Source organism: Tinamus guttatus, unplaced genomic scaffold (genome assembly GCF_059628265.1).
Source record: "Tinamus guttatus ecotype Peru unplaced genomic scaffold, ASM5962826v1 Tinamus_guttatus_pri_ptg000404l, whole genome shotgun sequence".
Lineage (NCBI taxonomy): Eukaryota > Metazoa > Chordata > Aves > Tinamiformes > Tinamidae > Tinamus > Tinamus guttatus.
Window position 1 is genome coordinate 534,137 of NW_028288938.1, and position 18,265 is coordinate 552,401.

Consider the following 18,265-nt stretch of genomic DNA (forward strand, 5'->3'; position numbering starts at 1 on the left):
AAAGTAGGAAAATAAAATTGTTTCTCCAGTGTACAGCAGCATACTGGCTATTTGTATGCTCATCTTCTAGCAAATTCCTTCTTGTTGATAATCCAGAACTACCAAATTTTAACAACAACCACCTCAGCTCTTAAGTTGTGGAAGGGACAGGGTAGTGAGGAATTTATGTTACTTTTTGCTTATATCAACACATCACAAAATACGGTAAAAAAAAAAAATGTTGAGGAATAGGGAGTTTAAGTCATGATAGTCACTTAGCAAAAGTGCTAGACCTAAATGCCCTTACTCTCCCCAGCTCAAAGTATACGCTTTAATGCAGTCATGTGGTACATCTCCTGTGCCAGTACAGCTGAATTAGATTCTTTTCAAGGTAAAAACCCCATCACCAAGAGAGGGCAAGGTAAAGTGTTTCCCACCCTAGAAGCATACAATATTTCCTCACTCAGCCAGGCTCATTCACGCTTCACTCACCATTTCAGACACACAAAAGGCCGAACACAAACTAAAAGGAATGTTTTGTAAAGACAAGAAGTATGAACAAGCAAACATAGACTATTTTAACTCAAGTACTGTTGCATCAATCTGGCAAGGTAGGGAAGCTGAGGAGTTGAGATGAAGAATTGAGAGGACAAACTGGAGTGGTCACAGAGGCAGAGTCTAGTCTTCCAGACTGCGAAATGCATTCTGCATATCCTCAAACAGCTGAGCATAGTCTGCCTTGATTTTTGCTTCACCATCTTTGACAGGGTCCTGAAAGGCAACATACCAAATGAACAAATCAGTCTTGAAAAACCTCATTTCCTTAAGACAGTCCTGCTTTGCTAGTGCTGTAACTTTTTGTCCTCAGGATTTACACCTGCTAACTGCAAAGCAGGTATAACGCCATCTCCACCTTGCCTGGGGGAAGTGACAGTGGTCAAGCTGCGAAATCTGATCAGTATTTCACTATTTCCCTCACAGCTACTGGGAAACAGAGAGGTACCTAGACCACTCACTGTCCCTCCAAAATATACACACCACAAGAGACAGGCCATTTAAATTCTTATACCCCTTTCTTTATATTCCATCCAAGAAATAAAGCTTTCATAAATATTACTGTATTAGGAAGTTTCTCCACTTAACATGTAGTCATCTTTTAGATCCTGTTTTTAGTCATGCTGTCCACTACTCTGTTCTATACTGGATGTCTTCTGGTGGCTAGGGTTTGCTGAAAGCATTTTACTTCACCTCTGTCTACATAACCAGTTCTCAAAGAAGTTCCTATGTCTAACTGTATGTATAGCTTTTCACACTCCTGATGCTTTGAGAATATATACCAGGAATCTGATCAACATGCAGTAACAAGCCAGTACACTGCAGGAGTGAGATACACTGGCATACCTGAACATTGGTAGTTTAACAAGCAACTGTCTGATGATACTTGAAAGATTTGCAATATTACCCTAACTAACAAAATTAGCCTCGTACTTTGAAGAGAACTTTTTTAAGCCGCTTTAACATCAGACAGCATCAGAAGTTACTATTCTGCCCATAACTGCTAGGCTGAAATGCTCTGGGTAATTTTAAAGCTGCAAAAAGATGGCTGCTGACGTTATCCAGCACAGCTGCTCTGAGCAACTTTGTCACTCTTTAGCCCGTGATGAAATTGCTTCTCTTCCTAGTTAACCTTCCTTATGTGTAAAGCTAACCACAGGAGACACCACATATTACTGCAGCAAGCTATTATTTCTTTCCTTAACTTCTACTTGCGATTGCTAGATTAACACTTCTGTAATTCATTTTTAGCATATTCCTGGCTTTGTTTTAAGCTTTTACCTGCTAACACAATCTTCTTGGAATGTACCATAATTCACAAACACCACAAAGAGCCCCAAACCTAAACAAGGAGCTTTTGCCATTACCATGAATGTACATAACCTAAAAAAAGACTGGTAAAGGTGCGGTTGCCAGGCTCTGCAGCCAACATCACATGATTAAATTTCAGGAAACTTGCTAGTAAGTGTTCTAACTATAGAACACTTGTTAGTGTTCTATACTCACTAACTAAAACCAGTTCTTAAATGTGTTCATATTATTGATAAAGGTTTTTGTTCACAGACATTTACCTAAGGAGATTGATGACTAATCTTTGCATAGCAGCCTTTTAGAGGCATTGAAAGATCCCAAAAAACAGTTCAAACCCAGATCCCTTTTCTAGTATTGCCAACCTGCGGGCAGAGCAGGCAGACACTGGCTGCCCCTCCTGACAAACATACCTTGAATTTCATGGATGTGAGCCTGTAGAGGATTTCACTCATGTTCTCTCGAATGATGGACCATGTAATCTTATTGTCACTCTGGGCTGTGGTTTCTACAGCACGGCGTGCCATATCGTAAAAAGCAATCATATTGGAAAGCATTCCCACCGTTTTATAGAAAGGGCAGAATCTGATGAAACAGGAGAGGTGCTGTCAGATGTTTGGGACCAGTTAACAGGATTAGCTTTTGTGCCTGCCTTCACAACTCTCTCTGGATTCTCATCTGAAACAAAGAGTGCCAACCTAGTTTCCTCCAGACATTTTTCATCAAGGCAGTTTATTTCCTTTGGGATGCAATAGGTACTACATTTTTAAATAGGTGCATTATTGGACCTATACCATACTATGCTATAATCACCATTCATAACTGAATAACCACCCTGAAGTAAGGTTTCTGAAACAGCACCCAAACACTAGCCAAAACAGGAAAAGAAAGCAGGAACCATCACTACACAAGTTTCACATTTTAATCTGTGTCAATCTTCATGAGAAAGGGGAAACACCAGAGCAGTCCTGTTAACAGGACTCTCTATTTCAACCATTATGGGAATAGGCTTCCTCCAAGAAGTTTGGGAGAACATAGCAGCTCTGCAAGTTTCCTTGCTCACAGGAAAGGAAGCGATTAGGGAGTGCTTCAATTTTACGGAGCTCCAAGAGGTTATTGCAAAAGTTGAGTGTTTTATGGGTCAGCAAGGCCAACAAGGCTGATATCCTGGTGGGAGTCTGCTATAGACTACCCAACCAGGTGGAAGATACAGACATAGCATTCTACAAGGAGATAGCAGAAGTCTCACCAATGGCAGCCCTTGTTCTCATGGGGAACTTGAACCTACCAGGTGTTTGTTGGAAATACAACATGGTAGAAAGGAAACAGTCTAGGAGGTTTATGGAGTGTGTGGAAGACAACTTCCTGTCATAGCTGGTAAGAGAGCCTAACAGGGGAGTTGGACCTGCTCTTTGCCAACAGAAATGAACTGGTGGGAGATGTGGAGGTTGGAGGTGGTGGAGGTCTTTGCATAGTGACCATGAAATGATAGTTTTCGATTCTTCGTGAAGTCAGGAGGTGCGTCAGCAAAACTGTTATGTTGGACTTTGAGGACAGACTTTTGACTGTTTGGAACATTGGTTAGGAGAGTCTCTTGGAAGAGAGTCCTGAAGAACAAAGTGGGCCAGGAAGGCTAGACTTTTCTCAATAAGGAACTCTTAAAGGCACAGGAGCAGGCTGTCCCCATGGGCTGAAAGACAAGCCAGAGGGAAAGGCCACCAGCCTGTCTGAATAAGGACCTATTGCTGAGATTTGGGGAAAGCGGGCGGGAAGGTCAAAGGGTTTGCCACCTTTGGAAGAAGGGGCCACTATTGTAAAAGACAACAGAATACATTTCTACAAATACATTAACAAGAAGAGGAGGGCCAAGGGGAATCTCCATCCTGTATTAGATGCCGCAGGGAACACTGCCACCAAAGATGAAGATAAGGTATCACGTACCTCAGCCTTCTTTGCCTCAGTCTTTAACACCCAGATCAATTATCCTCAAGGTACTTGGGCCCCTGAGCTGGAAGACACCTTTGGAGAGCAGAATAACCTCTCCCCACCCCCCATAATTCAGGGGGAAACACTCAGTGACCTGCTACTCCACTTGGACACCCACAAGTCTATAGGGCCAAATGGGATCCACCCAAGGATTCTGGATAATATAGCGGAAGAGCTCACCAAACAGTTTTCCATAATCTGTCAGTGATCCTGACTACCTGGGGAGGTCCTAGGTGACCAGAGACTTGACAGTGCGACATCCATCTACAGTTTCTCTGGGAAACTACAGGCCTGTCAGCCTGACCTCAGTGTCAAGGAAAATTATGGAGCAGATCATCTTGAGGGCATCTTGTCTTGGTTGACAGCCAGCTGAACACAAGCCAGCAGTGTGCCCAAGAGGCCAAGAAGGCCAACAGCCTCCTGGCTTGTATAAGGAATAGTGTAGACAGCAGGACTAGGGAAATGATTGTCTCCCTGTACTCAGCACTGGTGAGGCTACACCTTGAATACTGTGTTCAGTTTTGGGCCTCTTTATTACAAGAAAGACATTGAGGTACTGGAGCATGTCCAAGGAAGGGCAACAAAGCTGGTAAAGGGGCTGGAGCACCAACCTTGTGAGGAGAGGCTGAGGGAGCTGGGGTTATTCAGTCTGGAGAAGAGGAGGCACAGAAACCACCTTATCACTCTCTACAACTACCAGAAAGTTGTAGTGAGGGAGGGGTTGATCTCCAAACTAACTGCTGATAGGACAAAAGAAAACTGCCTGAAGTTGAGCCAGGGTAAATTGTTCAGATTAGATATTAGGAAAAAATCCCAATGGAAAGAGTAGTGAAAGATTGGAGCAGACTGCTCAGGGAAGTGGTGGAGTCACCATCCCTGGCAGTGTTCAAGAAATATGTAGATGAGGTGCTCAGGGACATTGTTTACCAGGCATGGTGGCAATGGATTTATGGTTGGACTATCTTGAATGTCTTTTCCAACCATAATGATTCCATGATTTATATGACAAGACCACTGTAGAGGCTCCACAAACAAGAAATTTCTTAATGGAGATCACTGCCATGGAAGGTACCTCACTTATTTATATACTCTATTATGCTACTGTCTGTGCTTCCCAGTTTTATATAAGCATAACTGCTCTAGTAACCCACTTAAAGGACAGACCACTGCAGAATGATGTAGGTTTATGATATGGGAAATTAAACACTTCAAAAATCACTCCATCTGCCCAGGCTGTGGAACAAGACAAAGCTCAAAATGCCTCTTGGCATACACAAAGATGGCATAGAAAGAAGCAGAGTAGAGATAATGAACATGGCACTAAGTGGAGAAAGGTCCAGCAAATTGTTGATGGATGAAAACTGTTCAAGAATCCCAATGGTGACTGAAAGCAGTTTCTTGCAGTCCCCCATTCATTGCTAGGATAAATAAGAATCTTGGGTGTTGAGAAAACTGTAATTAAATGCACCTCCTCTCCTCCTTCTAAGAAATTTCATATTGCAGAAACATTGTCCAGCTGAGTAGTACCAATGAACCCAAGAAAAATGGGGAGTAACTGCCTTAGGTAAAAGCACACCCTGCTGATAGGACATTTTGAACATTGTACAATATCCTACCTACACGCAGTTCTTCAGCTTGTTTATGGCAAGAACAATTTAGTTCTGCACTAACCTGTTTTCAAGTAACTGTCTAAATACAGAATACAGAGGGCAGAGTGGCCATTTAGATCTCACCTGTCATAAGGTGTATAACCATTCTGTTGCAAGAAGTCGTCTTTTATCAGCTTAGCAACTTCTAAGGTGATTTTATCTGTTTCTGCCAAGGAAGCCTAGAAAAGTCAAATACATCATTACTACAGTATGCAAGGCCATGCTGTGTCCTGGACAAGAACCACTATCTTTAATCAGCAACCATCTTCTTCCCTTGACTCTTAAGATGGCTTCCAGAAGATTCCCATCTTTTATGTGTTTTCCTGCTACATAGCTGCCAATCTGCTCAACAGCAAGATTAAGAATGGTCAAACAGTCAATAAGTCTAAGTCTATCTGATTTTAAGGAAAACAAAACAAACAAAATCCCTCCAAGCAAACGAACCCTCCCCCCAAACAAACAAACAAGTTCACTTCCAGGTATGAGAGCCACTGAAAACCACACACAGCTCTGCTATGAGGCATATGGAAACATTATCTTATATACAAAATTATTTTTTCCTTCCTCAAATCATTATGTTCATGAAAGAAAAGGCAATTTCAGCATTTTAATACTTTTTATAAATTAGTAAAATGTATTTGGGCCTCTGGATTTAGCAATGAATTTGTGTTTTGCATTTCATAAAAGGCATTTGATGACTATATATATATGTGTGTGCGTGTGTGTGTGACTATTATATATTGCAATATTGCACAGAAAAGCTACAACACTGCAACCTGGCACCATAGGTCACCCTTACCAACCTGTATTTTTATTTTGATAAAAGACAAAATACACAGTGTCCCAGCTTGCTAACTAGACAGGAATTTTGGACTCTGTTCTTGTCAGGAGACTTTGACAGAATTCAGAGGTAAGAAAATGTAACATTGTTTTCCCATGATTTCCCATAACATTGTTTCCCCACAACTTCGCCTTTCTAAATGTTTGTTGTTGTTGTTCTTGGTAGCCAATGCCTGATCAAAAGGAACTCTTAAAAAGATTAGATCTTGGAACACAAGATCATCAACTCTAGTACTTCTAGTACTCTAGTACTTCTACAGGGAGAATAATGCTTATCACTGTTAGTTAATGCTTGTTCAATCACTAATTACACACTGAGGACCTGATTGTTCTACAGACTGGTCTTTTAGATTTTTTTTTGGGTAAATAAACCATGGAAGGCTAAGATCACATTTCCTCTCCTTCTAAGAGGTAAGGAGAAGAGAGTTCTGTTAAGTTTAATTATACTGCAAGTCATCTTCATTTGGCTAGAATATCAGTGAACGGGAAGAGCACCAGGATCCAGCTTTCTCCAAACCACTGTAGTTAACACATGTTATCATATATTAATACCACCGTAAAGGCCAACACAGCTCAGCTGAACATCACAGGGTTATATTACTGTCAAATGTGTGCACAGTGTCTGGTCTAGCGCAGCGGGTCTGGTCTAGGACATGGTGCACAGTTCATGCAAGCAGTAAGGAAATGGAGGATAGCTCACTGACACAGCATTTCCTCAAACATGGATATTTACCTTCCCCACAAGCTGCACAATCTCTGCAAGGTCCTCTTCTTCCTGTAAGATCTCTTTGGCCTTTGTCCTGAGGGGGACAAACTCTGTAAAATGTTTGTCATAGTACTCATCCAGGGCACGTGTGTATTTGCTGTAGCTGATCAGCCAGTTGACAGAGGGAAAGTGCTTGCGCTGTGCCAGCTTCTTATCCAGGCCCCAGAAAACCTGTCAAATCAGAGAGATGAAGCAGTGTCCCTCCTCTTCGAAACAATAGAATAATTAATTGAAAATAATGCAAAATTCAACACGGCACATGTAAGCAAGCACAACAGAGCAAAGGCTATTATAAGTCTTTAGACAAAAACCCAGGGGGGTGGGAGAGCCCTTCCTTACACTAACTTAACTATACCAGGAGCTTTCAAATATATACTTTCCAAAAGTACATATTTTAAGTTGAAAATGGTTTCTTCATCTTGAGATTCCTCATGATGGAGAAGTCAACACTGCTGGAGATAACATCAATACTGGAATCTAATTAACTGAGAGCCTGTTAAATAGAACTCCCTTTTCCCAAACCAGGGATAGAAAAACAGTTGCAAGATTCCCTTCTCCCAGTCAACTGCTCAGAGGATTTGCTCATGGTTTCAATGCTTCTGTTCAGACTGGTTCACTTTGCATCCTAGCTGAAAGTGGCCATATTGAAAGTGCAGTTCAGTAGGCAGGAATCAAGAAAAACAAATATTCCTGAGCAGCCAGCATGGAAGAAATTGGTACTGCTTCCAAAAGAGTCTCAAACATATCAGTCTAAAGACCATCTCATGAGGTCATCTTTTATGCTGTTAAAACATTTTTAAAAGCCTTATAAAATTGCCTGTGTCAAATTAAAGCTCTCACAGCACAGCCACCAGCACTAAAATGCTAGAGGACTATCACTTTGAGTCTATCAAAACTGGACAGATCATAGAATCACAGAACACTTAAGGTTGGAAGGGACCTCTAGAGGTCATCTAGTCCAACCCCTCTGCAGGGTCACCTAGAGCATGTGGCACAAGACTGCATCCAAGTGGGTTTTGAAGATCTCCAGAGAAGGAGACTCCACAACCTCTCCTGGCAACCTGTTCCAGTGCTCTGTCACCCTCACTGTTAAGAAATTTTTCCTGAAGTTCCTCTGTAATATAAAGGAACATACCTGAACGATGCCCAAAGTAGCAGATGTGACAGGGTCAGAGAAGTCACCACCTGGGGGAGAGACACTAAGCAGAGAAGAAAAACTCTTTAAGATTTGCTCTCTCGAATTTAAGCCGAAATTTCCAAAACATGACTATACGTCCCAGTGATCATGGAAACCAGAGTAGCCAACACCATTCAAAACCAGTAATAGATTACAGCCCTCTCCCGCATAATATTTGATACCTTTCCACAAGGCATACATCAAATATGCCATACAATACAATTATCTTGACACTGCCAGTCAGTTACTGATATATAAACCAGTCACTTTACCTCCAGGTTCGGAGGATGAAACCATACTGCAACCAGAACAGATTCAGTAAGCATGCTGACAGCACAACTTAAAACATACCACAATGATTATTTCATGGTGAACAGTCTGCCAGGCCAATTGTTATTTCAGATAAATATCATATATTCATCTACATAATAACCACTTTAAATTCATTTAGGCTTGACATCCTAATACACTCTTGCCCCTGAAAGGCTTTCAACCTCAAAAGCAGCTGCACATGTGTGCTTCTATAGTGGAAAGCAGAACTCATCAGAAGAGATTCTAGGTGATCTTGAAGGTGATGATGGCTCCTTTTCCCTCCTCTGCCCCAACAGTTTCAAGAGCATCTGCCTCATTTTTCATCCTCTGATTTTTCTCCCCCCTTTCTTTTTATAATTCTTTTGCTGTAATGTAGTGATCAGTGAGAAGGGATTCGGAACTGTCATCACACGGTCAACACTAGAGGAACACGTTTCAAATTTGAAGTGCTCACATTTCACATATTTCAATGCACCATAAATTATATGTCTGAGGAAATAGTGCTTTTCACAGCCCATTACAGCTTGAGATGTCAGCCCCACTAATTCTACTTCATTTAAATAAGTGAAGCACAATTCTTTATACCTCCACACGCACATGAACACTGCTGCTCTGCTAACTGCCCCTTCTTTCCTGCTGGGCATGCTTTGACATACTTTTCAGAGACAGTGCTACTGATGGCTTTCTCTGAGCCACTTGCTCTCATCACTGCAAGTGACGAATTCAATATTTCACAGAACTACCTGTTCACATTCATTCTTTCTGCCCATATGCACAATTTTGCAGGGACTGAGAGTGAAGAGATGCAAAGCACCTACTTACTCATTCACAGACACAGCAACAAGACCCTCCCATAACCCCACCAAAATAGGTGCTTCAAAAAACAAAATCACACAGAAAGACTAGCAGTCCAAAGTAATGTAACACTCACGCTCCAACAATGCTGACACTGCCTTCCCTTTCAGGATTTCCCAGACACTTCACTCTGCCAGCTCGCTCATAGAAAGAGGCCAGACGGGCACCAAGGTAGGCTGGATAACCACTGTCTGCAAGTGCCAACACAAAAACAGTCAAAGATTCCAAATTTAAGTGTTAAACTCACAAGATGAAATTTGGGGAGCGGACAAGGAGGGGAGGGGACGGGGTGGGGGGGGGCGGGAAAAAAAAAAAAAAAAAATCAAACAAACCAAACCATCACCCCTTCCCCCTCAAAACAACAAAGCAACCACCACCACGCACTACTCACCAGCTGGCATTTCAGCCAGTCGGCCTGAGATTTCTCTGAGGGCCTCAGCCCATCGGGAAGTAGAGTCTGCCATCATACTCACATGGTAGCCCATGTCTCGGAAATACTCGGACAATGTGATTCCTAGAACAAAGACAGCAGTATATTGCAGGATACAATTCAGACAGGAATTCCAGACTCATATATTATCACTTAGAGACAAGTGATTAACTTGCAAAGGCTTAAGTTTAGATTCTGATGGCCGCAACCAAAAGCTATTCTATCTTGTCCACAAAATCATTTTCATCATCTTCCCAATTACTCTCGCTCTCCTCCCATTTCTGCTTATCAACTACTAGAAGTCTCATAAGTGACAGAGCCACTTCATTTATGCTATTCTTTACACAAAAGCCTATGCTTACAGTAAAAGCATCTCCTTCCCTTTCAAGTGACCAGAATCCAAACATAAGGAGACATAAATTATCCAACAACTCTATAAAAAGTATTTAAAAACCTTTAATGAGCTGCAAAAGGAAAAAAGGCTAACCTGTCAACTCAGGAAATGCTGCTCCTATTTGTTAAAAGGTTGTATTTGTCAACAAACTATTCACAAAGAATCAAAGTTTATAATTAATATGAGGACACAGTACATGAGACATGGCGTGATAAATTCACTTATAATAAAGAATTAACTTGACAGTTGGAAATCATACAAGCAAGTCAAATGCAGTTACAAAACTATGACTTCACACAGGCTACATTTAGCACTAATTCTTCAATCCTAGAAAGGTTTCCTTACACCCACTACCTCAAGAACTGAAAAATACTAGAGAATGCGGCTCTACACACATGCCTTTATGAGACTCTAATAAATCTTACCAGTATAGATAGAGGCCTCTCTAGCAGCCACTGGCATGTTGGAGGTATTTGCTACTAGAGCTGTTCTCTTCATGATGCTTTCTACCTTACCATCAACCTCCATTGTCAACTAAAAAACAAGGAAAAAACAGGCAACTTCGTCAATTTTTTGCTACATTGGTCTCCTCATTCCACCAGACTCTCCTCATACCTAGTCTAAAAAGAACAGTGACCAGATTCGAGATTTTAACCTTTTACACTGCTTTGTCTCCCAAGCTGTAGGCAGCATATCTCATCTCATTTGCTGCAACTATAATGCCATAACCAGTCCCTATAAGCCCATCTCTCACCAGAAAAAAACTAGGTACAAATGGGACAAATTCATGAGGCTCTAAGTCAAAAATCTTAGCTTCTTGCAAGTTCATTGCAGAGCATAGAGCTTTTCTCCCATATGCTGATCTGAGTTCGTCTGAGTTATATATGTCATTTCATGTCTGGTTGCCAAAAATGAAGTATTTTGAGCACCTGAACAATAGAATGCACATGCTGATACTGGTATAAAATTTTATTTGAGAATATCCTTGGATTTACATTTTTCATGGCCACCTTGACACGCTTACCTTATAAAGGCACCTAAAATCTTACTTATTTCTAACAGTGACATGTCAAGCCAACAGTCCAGCCTATGCACTTTCTCTAGTTTTATAGAAGAATTTTGCCATGCTAATTCAGTAACATTTACCTACAGATAAAACCTATCGTATTTCTTTATTATTCATCAGGTTTACAATTTCTTTTAGAAGGTATTCTAAAGTCTAAAACATAAAACTGGTATCCTGTAGTGGTTTGTACCATTACTCTACATCCTATAAATAAAGATGATGCATTTGCTATACTTGGTTAAGGTAAAACATTAGAGACATTACTAATAAATAGTAATATCCTTAGCACTCTGCTAAATTACACAGGCATCTATTTTGGCTTTGTATTAAAACAAGGTGGTATACCCAAATACTAGTCCAGATGTTTAAGTCATTCTTGAACGATCCAAAAGTGATTTCTGTTACTACAGCCAAAACTTACAGCAGAAGAGCCAAGAAGATTGTTTCAAGTCACTACAAAGTAAGATATTTATCCAGATGCAATAGCACTACAACAGCCAGTCCCTCTAGAAAAAATCACTTTCTAGAATTCTTCATACTAACCTCAGGGAAATCTCTCAGTACCTCAGACATTTCATTTCCTCGCTCTCCGCAACCTACATAAATGATGACATCACTGTTGGAGTATTTTGAGAGAGATTGCGAGATCACAGTCTTCCCACAGCCAAAGGCCCCAGGAATAGCTGTGGTACCCCCTTGTACACACCTGGGTAAAGAAAAGGGACTCTGATATACACGGAGCTCCAAAACAAACAAAAATGCTTATTAGAATGTTTTCTAATAAAGCTGCCTAAATGAGAGCAGAATGCTAAGAGTCACATTCAGTATTCTGAGTAAGAAGCGCTGAGGTATTTCACTCAGACTCAGGGAACAAACTAATCTTTCCTTCTACTGCCCTTAAAGTTTCCAAGTTACACTGGGATAATGAGTAGACTGTCAGGCTAGAAACACAAAGCAAATTTCACAGCTGGAAACATTGAGAAAACACAGAGAACATCAAATGTACTAAAATAAGCATTTTAAGAAAGAGCATAATATTTTAGTACCAAGCTAACTGAACTTGGTGCCCTAGAAGCTGGGTGCTTAACAACATGTAAGGATATTGGTTTAAGCACTCTGGTTTTCATAAGCCATGACTCCAAAAATCAATGGAAACTATCCTCAACATCATGGAAAGAGATCCTGCTCGTGTGCTATGCTTGAAAGTCACAACTTTTCTGTAGAACCCACATCATTATTTTAAGTTTGCACTTGTCAATTATTTTCTGGATTATGCTCACTAGAACTATCTTCTTGTACCTTCTTCCTTTTTTTACTGGAGATTCTCTTGTCAGACAAAAACATAAGTTCTTTGACTGAATGTTTTTGAGATTATGCTGTAGTGCATAAAGCACATTTGAGGTCTGCTTGTCCCTCTTTCCTCCCTTTCTAAATCATTTCCCCTCCCTTGCAAAAAGAATTCTTATATATTAGAACATAAAAGTTTCCCAGGTTTCAGATGGGACTTACGGGAAGAGCGCATCCAGGACCCGCTGGCCAGTTAACAAAGGATGATTGGCTGGTAACTTTTCAGTAACGGGACGGACTTGACGTACAGGCCAGACCTGAACCATAGTGAACTTCTCTTTCACGCTTTCAAACTCCAACTCTAAGACAACATCCTAAAGATATCAGCAGACTTAAGAAAACAGCTATATGCTGCATTACCATGCGAGTTCTCACCCCAACAGCACTGCACAGCTAGGTCTTTCACCCCAGCACAGATTTTTCAGAACTTCAACCTATCACCATCCATACCAGAAGGAAAGCACTTTCCAACATTTATAGTACTATAGGGAAAATGAGTGCACAATAAAGCTTTAGCTACAAATATGCAACTGAGGAGCAATTGAATTATTCATATTCACAAAATACCGTAGTTCTGCACACAAGATAATAAACACACCATGCTGAAGTGCCACTGTGGGAACCATATACACAGAAAGCAACTTCACAAGACAATCATGAAATCCCTGCTGCTTAGAATACTTATTTGGCCTCATACCAAACAAAACACGTACATCCACTTCATGAAAGCAACATGGAATATCCTGATAACTGCTGTTTGGGAAACTTACTGAGGTGTCATAGTTTCCTGGTGGAGCAATGTATGTAACTGTACCCCTGTTCCGTGGGGGCAACATAATTTTGTGTTTGATGAGTGAGTTTTCATTCACTACACCATAAATATCTCCACCAGTGATGTGGCTGCCAACCTAAAAATGAGAAAAAAAGAATCTATTAGTTGTAAGTGAGAATTCCAGCTTTAAAACAGAATCTTGTTAAAGATTTGTATAAAAAATAGCTATTAAGTCTAGCACTGTGATCACTTCCTTTATAAATGCACAGTTGCAGCATCGTAGTCCATTTGCATAACTCATTACACTCTAGCTATGTTTTTGCTAGCAATATTATCTGCGTTGAGGAGCAATTCAAGGCTCAAAAAGCAGCAATTACCGACTGACACAGGGAATTCTCTTCACTTCTCCTATACCTCTCCATTTAAATTAGAGGCAGGACAGCATATACTAACCCATAGGGCTGGAAAAAGGAAGAGATCAAAGACTAAAGATACTGTATTTTTCAGCAGCAAGGCCATCTTCACTATTTTGAAAATATCTGTGTTGCAAGTTTTTGCTTTTTGCTCAGGTAACACCTGGATAGGCTTAGTGCAATTCTACTACATCTTTGTGGTACTGAAAAAACATTAAGTTTTCCAGACTTCACAGTAAGTCACACTACACAAACCTTGGTGACCTCTTTCAAATCCTCATTCATGCACCCCCATCACCTGCCAGTGTCTATTTTCACAAATTTAATGCACTGTATCCATAGTTCTCAGGAGTTTCATCCTCTGCACTTTGCTGTAACTACAAAGCACAATGAATGGGTTTTCTCAAGGGAGAGGGGCAAGAGGGAAAAAATAAGCTTGTCTGAACCTACCCGTAAGTTTTTGGAAGGTGTGAAGTCCCATTTGACATCTCGGCTCAAAGCTGACACATTGACACCTCTAGGGATATAGATACTTTTGGTGAGAGCACTGATGTCCGATAGAGGCCTCTGGATTCCATCAAAAATAGCTCCCATAATGCCAGGCCCTAGTTCCACTGACAGGGGTTTGCCTGTACGGAGTACAGGATCTCCTACAGAGACACCAGCTAAAGGTTTGTTTGAGGAAAAGTTCACCCACAGAAAGAGAAAAAAGTAGCAGGGCAGAAAGCATCACATTCGCAACATGTTGCTAAGCAATCTTTTACTAAACATAGTATTTTTATTATTACCCACCATCTTTCACTAAACTCACGCTTTACACTAAGCTCAAGTTGAAATTGCTAAGGCAAAGTTCCCAACCTCCAGAGAAGCAAAGCACAACTCAAGTTAACTATATAGGTAAGCTTACTGAACGGCAATGCAGCAGCATGACAAAACATCAGGCATCTGTCTTAACCCATTAAACCTAGAAATCTGATTTTATTGTTAGAAAGTCTTCCAGTGATATGAAATGCATAGTTTTCAGAATTTTTTGGAGATCATAAGGGTTTTAACTGAGCCTTGCAGAGTTTTTCTGACAGCAGTATAATTTTACAGGAAGTTTGTCCTAAGTTAATATTACTTCTCTTGCCTCTGATAATTTCTACAGTCTATGCACCATTTACACTTTAAAAGATGCACAGTAGATTTCTGTGGAAAGAGCCTGCAAATACTCTCAGAAACAAGACAAACCACCATAAGCATATGCAAAACTTGATAGATTAGATGGAAGTTGACTTTCAAAAGCCTTCACTGTCTCAGATTCCTGATGAGAAGTGATAATCAAACACTAGACTTGTCCAACACACTGATGGATGGCTACTTGATATTACAATGATGATGCCATATAAAGTGACAAACTATTAAGTATAGATAACAGCTGGTTACCAGTTTACCATCAGGCTCCTCAAAACAAAGATTTAGGAGTCACCACAGTCTTCTTTCTACTGTTAATGCACATGCCAAATTTTAGAAGATGACAAGAAGATAAAAAGATAATCCAACTTTGAATTTAATGACTTCCTCTCCAACATTCTCTCATAAAACATATTTTCTATTACAAGTAACTCAATTTGAAAACACAGGCTGTGTCGTAGCCAGAACAAGAATCTATATTTACAATAAAAAAGCACAGGTGTAATCCACTATGTCTGGTAAAATAGCCTGTTCAAGAATCCTCACTTTTCCTTCCTACTTTTACATTTCAAATCTCTCCAAGCACTATTTTCAAATTAAAATACATACAAAAATACTGGTTGGTAGTTTTGCCATTTATGGTTAATATTTTTCAAGCAGCATGCTCAGCAAAGAACTACAAGAATTCAAATTCATTTAAATTTAAGTATTAAATTATTTCATTTCCATGCAAAACAAAAAGCCTCCTCAGCACACTGCAAAGTTAATAAGATCTACCTGAAAAGCTCTAGAATTTACAGAAGATGTGCAGAGCAGATGTTGCTGCCTGCAGGCATTGGGAATACTGAGCTCTTATCTTCATTATAGTCAGCGTTCTGCAGAGTCTGTCAAGCCCCAAGGGACTAGTGAAAAGGATACATGTTTCTTCATATACCTGGACAGTTGCCAGATCACCTTCCAGACGGATAATTTCCCCAACCAGTTCACTGTGGCCTACTCGTACCAGTTCATACATAGCAGCACCTGCCATGTTACAAGCCGTAACCACTGCAGAAAACAGACACCTGGGTCAATATTTTTCTGTGGTTCTGTAAATTTACTCTTCAGAAGGTAACGAGAACCAGATAACATACACCTAGGATTCTGACAGACATTATGCTATATCAGCATATTCTTTAATTTATCCAGGCTGCATCCCCATCTAAATGAAAAACACAAGAAAAATAGCAAAAGCTCATCTTATAAAGCCTACTGAAAGCTGTGGCTGAGGATTAGCATTTTCAGACTTTTCATAGATTTTTATGTACTTCAGTAGCATTTGGATGCTATTTTAAACTGTATAGATCAATTCAAGGCACTCAAAGACAATACAATTGCATGTGGAGTGACAGTGGCTATAAAGACTTCAAGGAAATGCTATTTTGATGTTTCGTTTTGTATAAAAATGATTAATATATTATAACATGTAAGTTAATCTTCACCATTTTAAAAGAGACTTCTCATGTGAAATCTCCTATAATTTTGAGTTAGATTTCAGCAGATTACACGTTGGCTTCTAAATAAGGCCTAGCTGTTTTACTAAAAACTATGCCTTTTATACAATACAAGTTTTGCACACAGTGTTCACATTCTTACATAAAAATATATTTTCTACTTATATAAAACAGGGTAGTACATCTCACTCTTCATCAGGGCATGACACAGTCAGTGGTCCTTCTCAAAAAGCAAAATCAACCAGAGCTTCTTGCAAAGCAGTTCTTGTGAATAGGAAAATCTCATAAACCAGCAGATGAAATAGAACTTACAGTTTCCTCTGTCATATAATACCTACCTGGTCCCGAGACACCATGGACATAGCCAACAAAAGCCTCTCTGTCCTCATCACGGATTTTGGGTAGCTTGGAGAAATCCATTTTGCCTGTTCAGCTACACAGGAGGAAGAGGAAAAAAGTCATTTCTGCACAGCAGACGTGTGTAAAACTCTTCTTCCTCCCTTCTCTCTTTTTTTCCAATCAGAAGAAAGACCAAAGAATTTTCAAGGTATGTAGCCTGAAACATTTACTTGTTCCAATTTCAAAGCTATTTAAATTTAGAGAGTGACTCATTAAAAAACAAGCAACAAAAACAAACAAAAAGTCAAAAAAAACCCCATCAAAACAGGTTCCACAAAAGACTGCTGAATAGAACAAATATATTATAGTCCAAAGGTGTCATAACGCTGTCAGGCTAGTTTCAAGACCACTAACAGGTTATTTAAACACTGGAGATCCTGTTTTGTCTTCCACATTTCATCTACCTCCCATTATAACACGGAGATTATTGTGACAGAATAAGAGAATATTCTGGGGCTGCTTCAACACCAGCAGTCTCTCAAAAAGTAATACCATCTCAAACTGTAGCACTCACATCAGTGCTACTGGATGTAGCACTTTGAGTATAAAAAAAAAAAATTGTGAGCACTGGCATGCAGGCATGAGAGCTAGCTCTAAATACTTCTCAGTTAAACAATATTCTGCAATCTCTGCTCTCAGTGAAACCTGTGGATAACTATAGAGCATTTCTACAGAAAAAAAAGCTAAAGAAAACTAGCTTGCAACAGTTAAATACATGGATGGGCTGACAGATGGACTGACATCTCTTGTCAACAACTGCTTAGAGAAGCTGAACAGCTGGGACAGTAAAAGCTGTTTAGAAACAGATCTCTCTGTCCATTCTTGTCCTATAGCTGACAGGTTGGCTGATCTGCTGATGAGTAGTTCGCGCTTCTGTTTCGTCAGCCCTCATCTCAGCCTGTGTTACCATAGAAACTTAACAGTGTCAGACAACTGCAAGGCAACATCTACCCACTGCTCCTTTATCCACACATTTCTAACACAGCACTTGGGAAAGGCACAGGATTCTAGTCTGAGAATGCATATCAACAGGGAGTACACACCAAAGCAGCATTGGCTCAGGGATTATGAGCTGTGCATTTAGACTCACAGCTGTCACAAAGAACTTAACTTCAACCAAGCACCCTCTGCAAGGCAGCAAATACAGAGGGGCATATTCAGGCTTGAAATCTGTCCTCTACATAGTGTTGAAGACAACTATGTTGCCATCTCTTATTTTTTAAGGACTGCTTTTCAGTGTATGCTTTAGCAGCAGTAGGCAGTGGATATCTGCTTTTCTTAAAGCCATAGAGCGGTTCCCCAGCTCTTTAATACTACAGCACAGCTCACTCCAATCTCTTTATCAGCATAG

General features: G+C 40.2%; 1 protein-coding gene across 1 annotated transcript; it reads right to left on the reverse strand.

Annotated features, from left to right (window-relative positions):
• Nucleotides 1-550: 550 nt before the first annotated feature.
• ATP6V1A (ATPase H+ transporting V1 subunit A) lies at nt 551-16,966 on the reverse strand. Its single transcript, XM_010215393.2, has 14 exons — nt 16,854-16,966; nt 15,941-16,069; nt 14,300-14,514; nt 13,435-13,572; nt 12,827-12,978; nt 11,861-12,023; nt 10,677-10,785; nt 9,819-9,941; nt 9,504-9,618; nt 8,219-8,282; nt 7,051-7,254; nt 5,562-5,656; nt 2,256-2,427; nt 551-750 (listed from the first exon to the last, which is right to left on the reverse strand). Exons 1-14 carry the CDS (start codon nt 16,933-16,935, stop codon nt 658-660), a joined length of 1,854 nt encoding a protein of 617 aa, XP_010213695.1. The 5' UTR covers nt 16,936-16,966; the 3' UTR covers nt 551-657.
• Nucleotides 16,967-18,265: the final 1,299 nt, after the last annotated feature.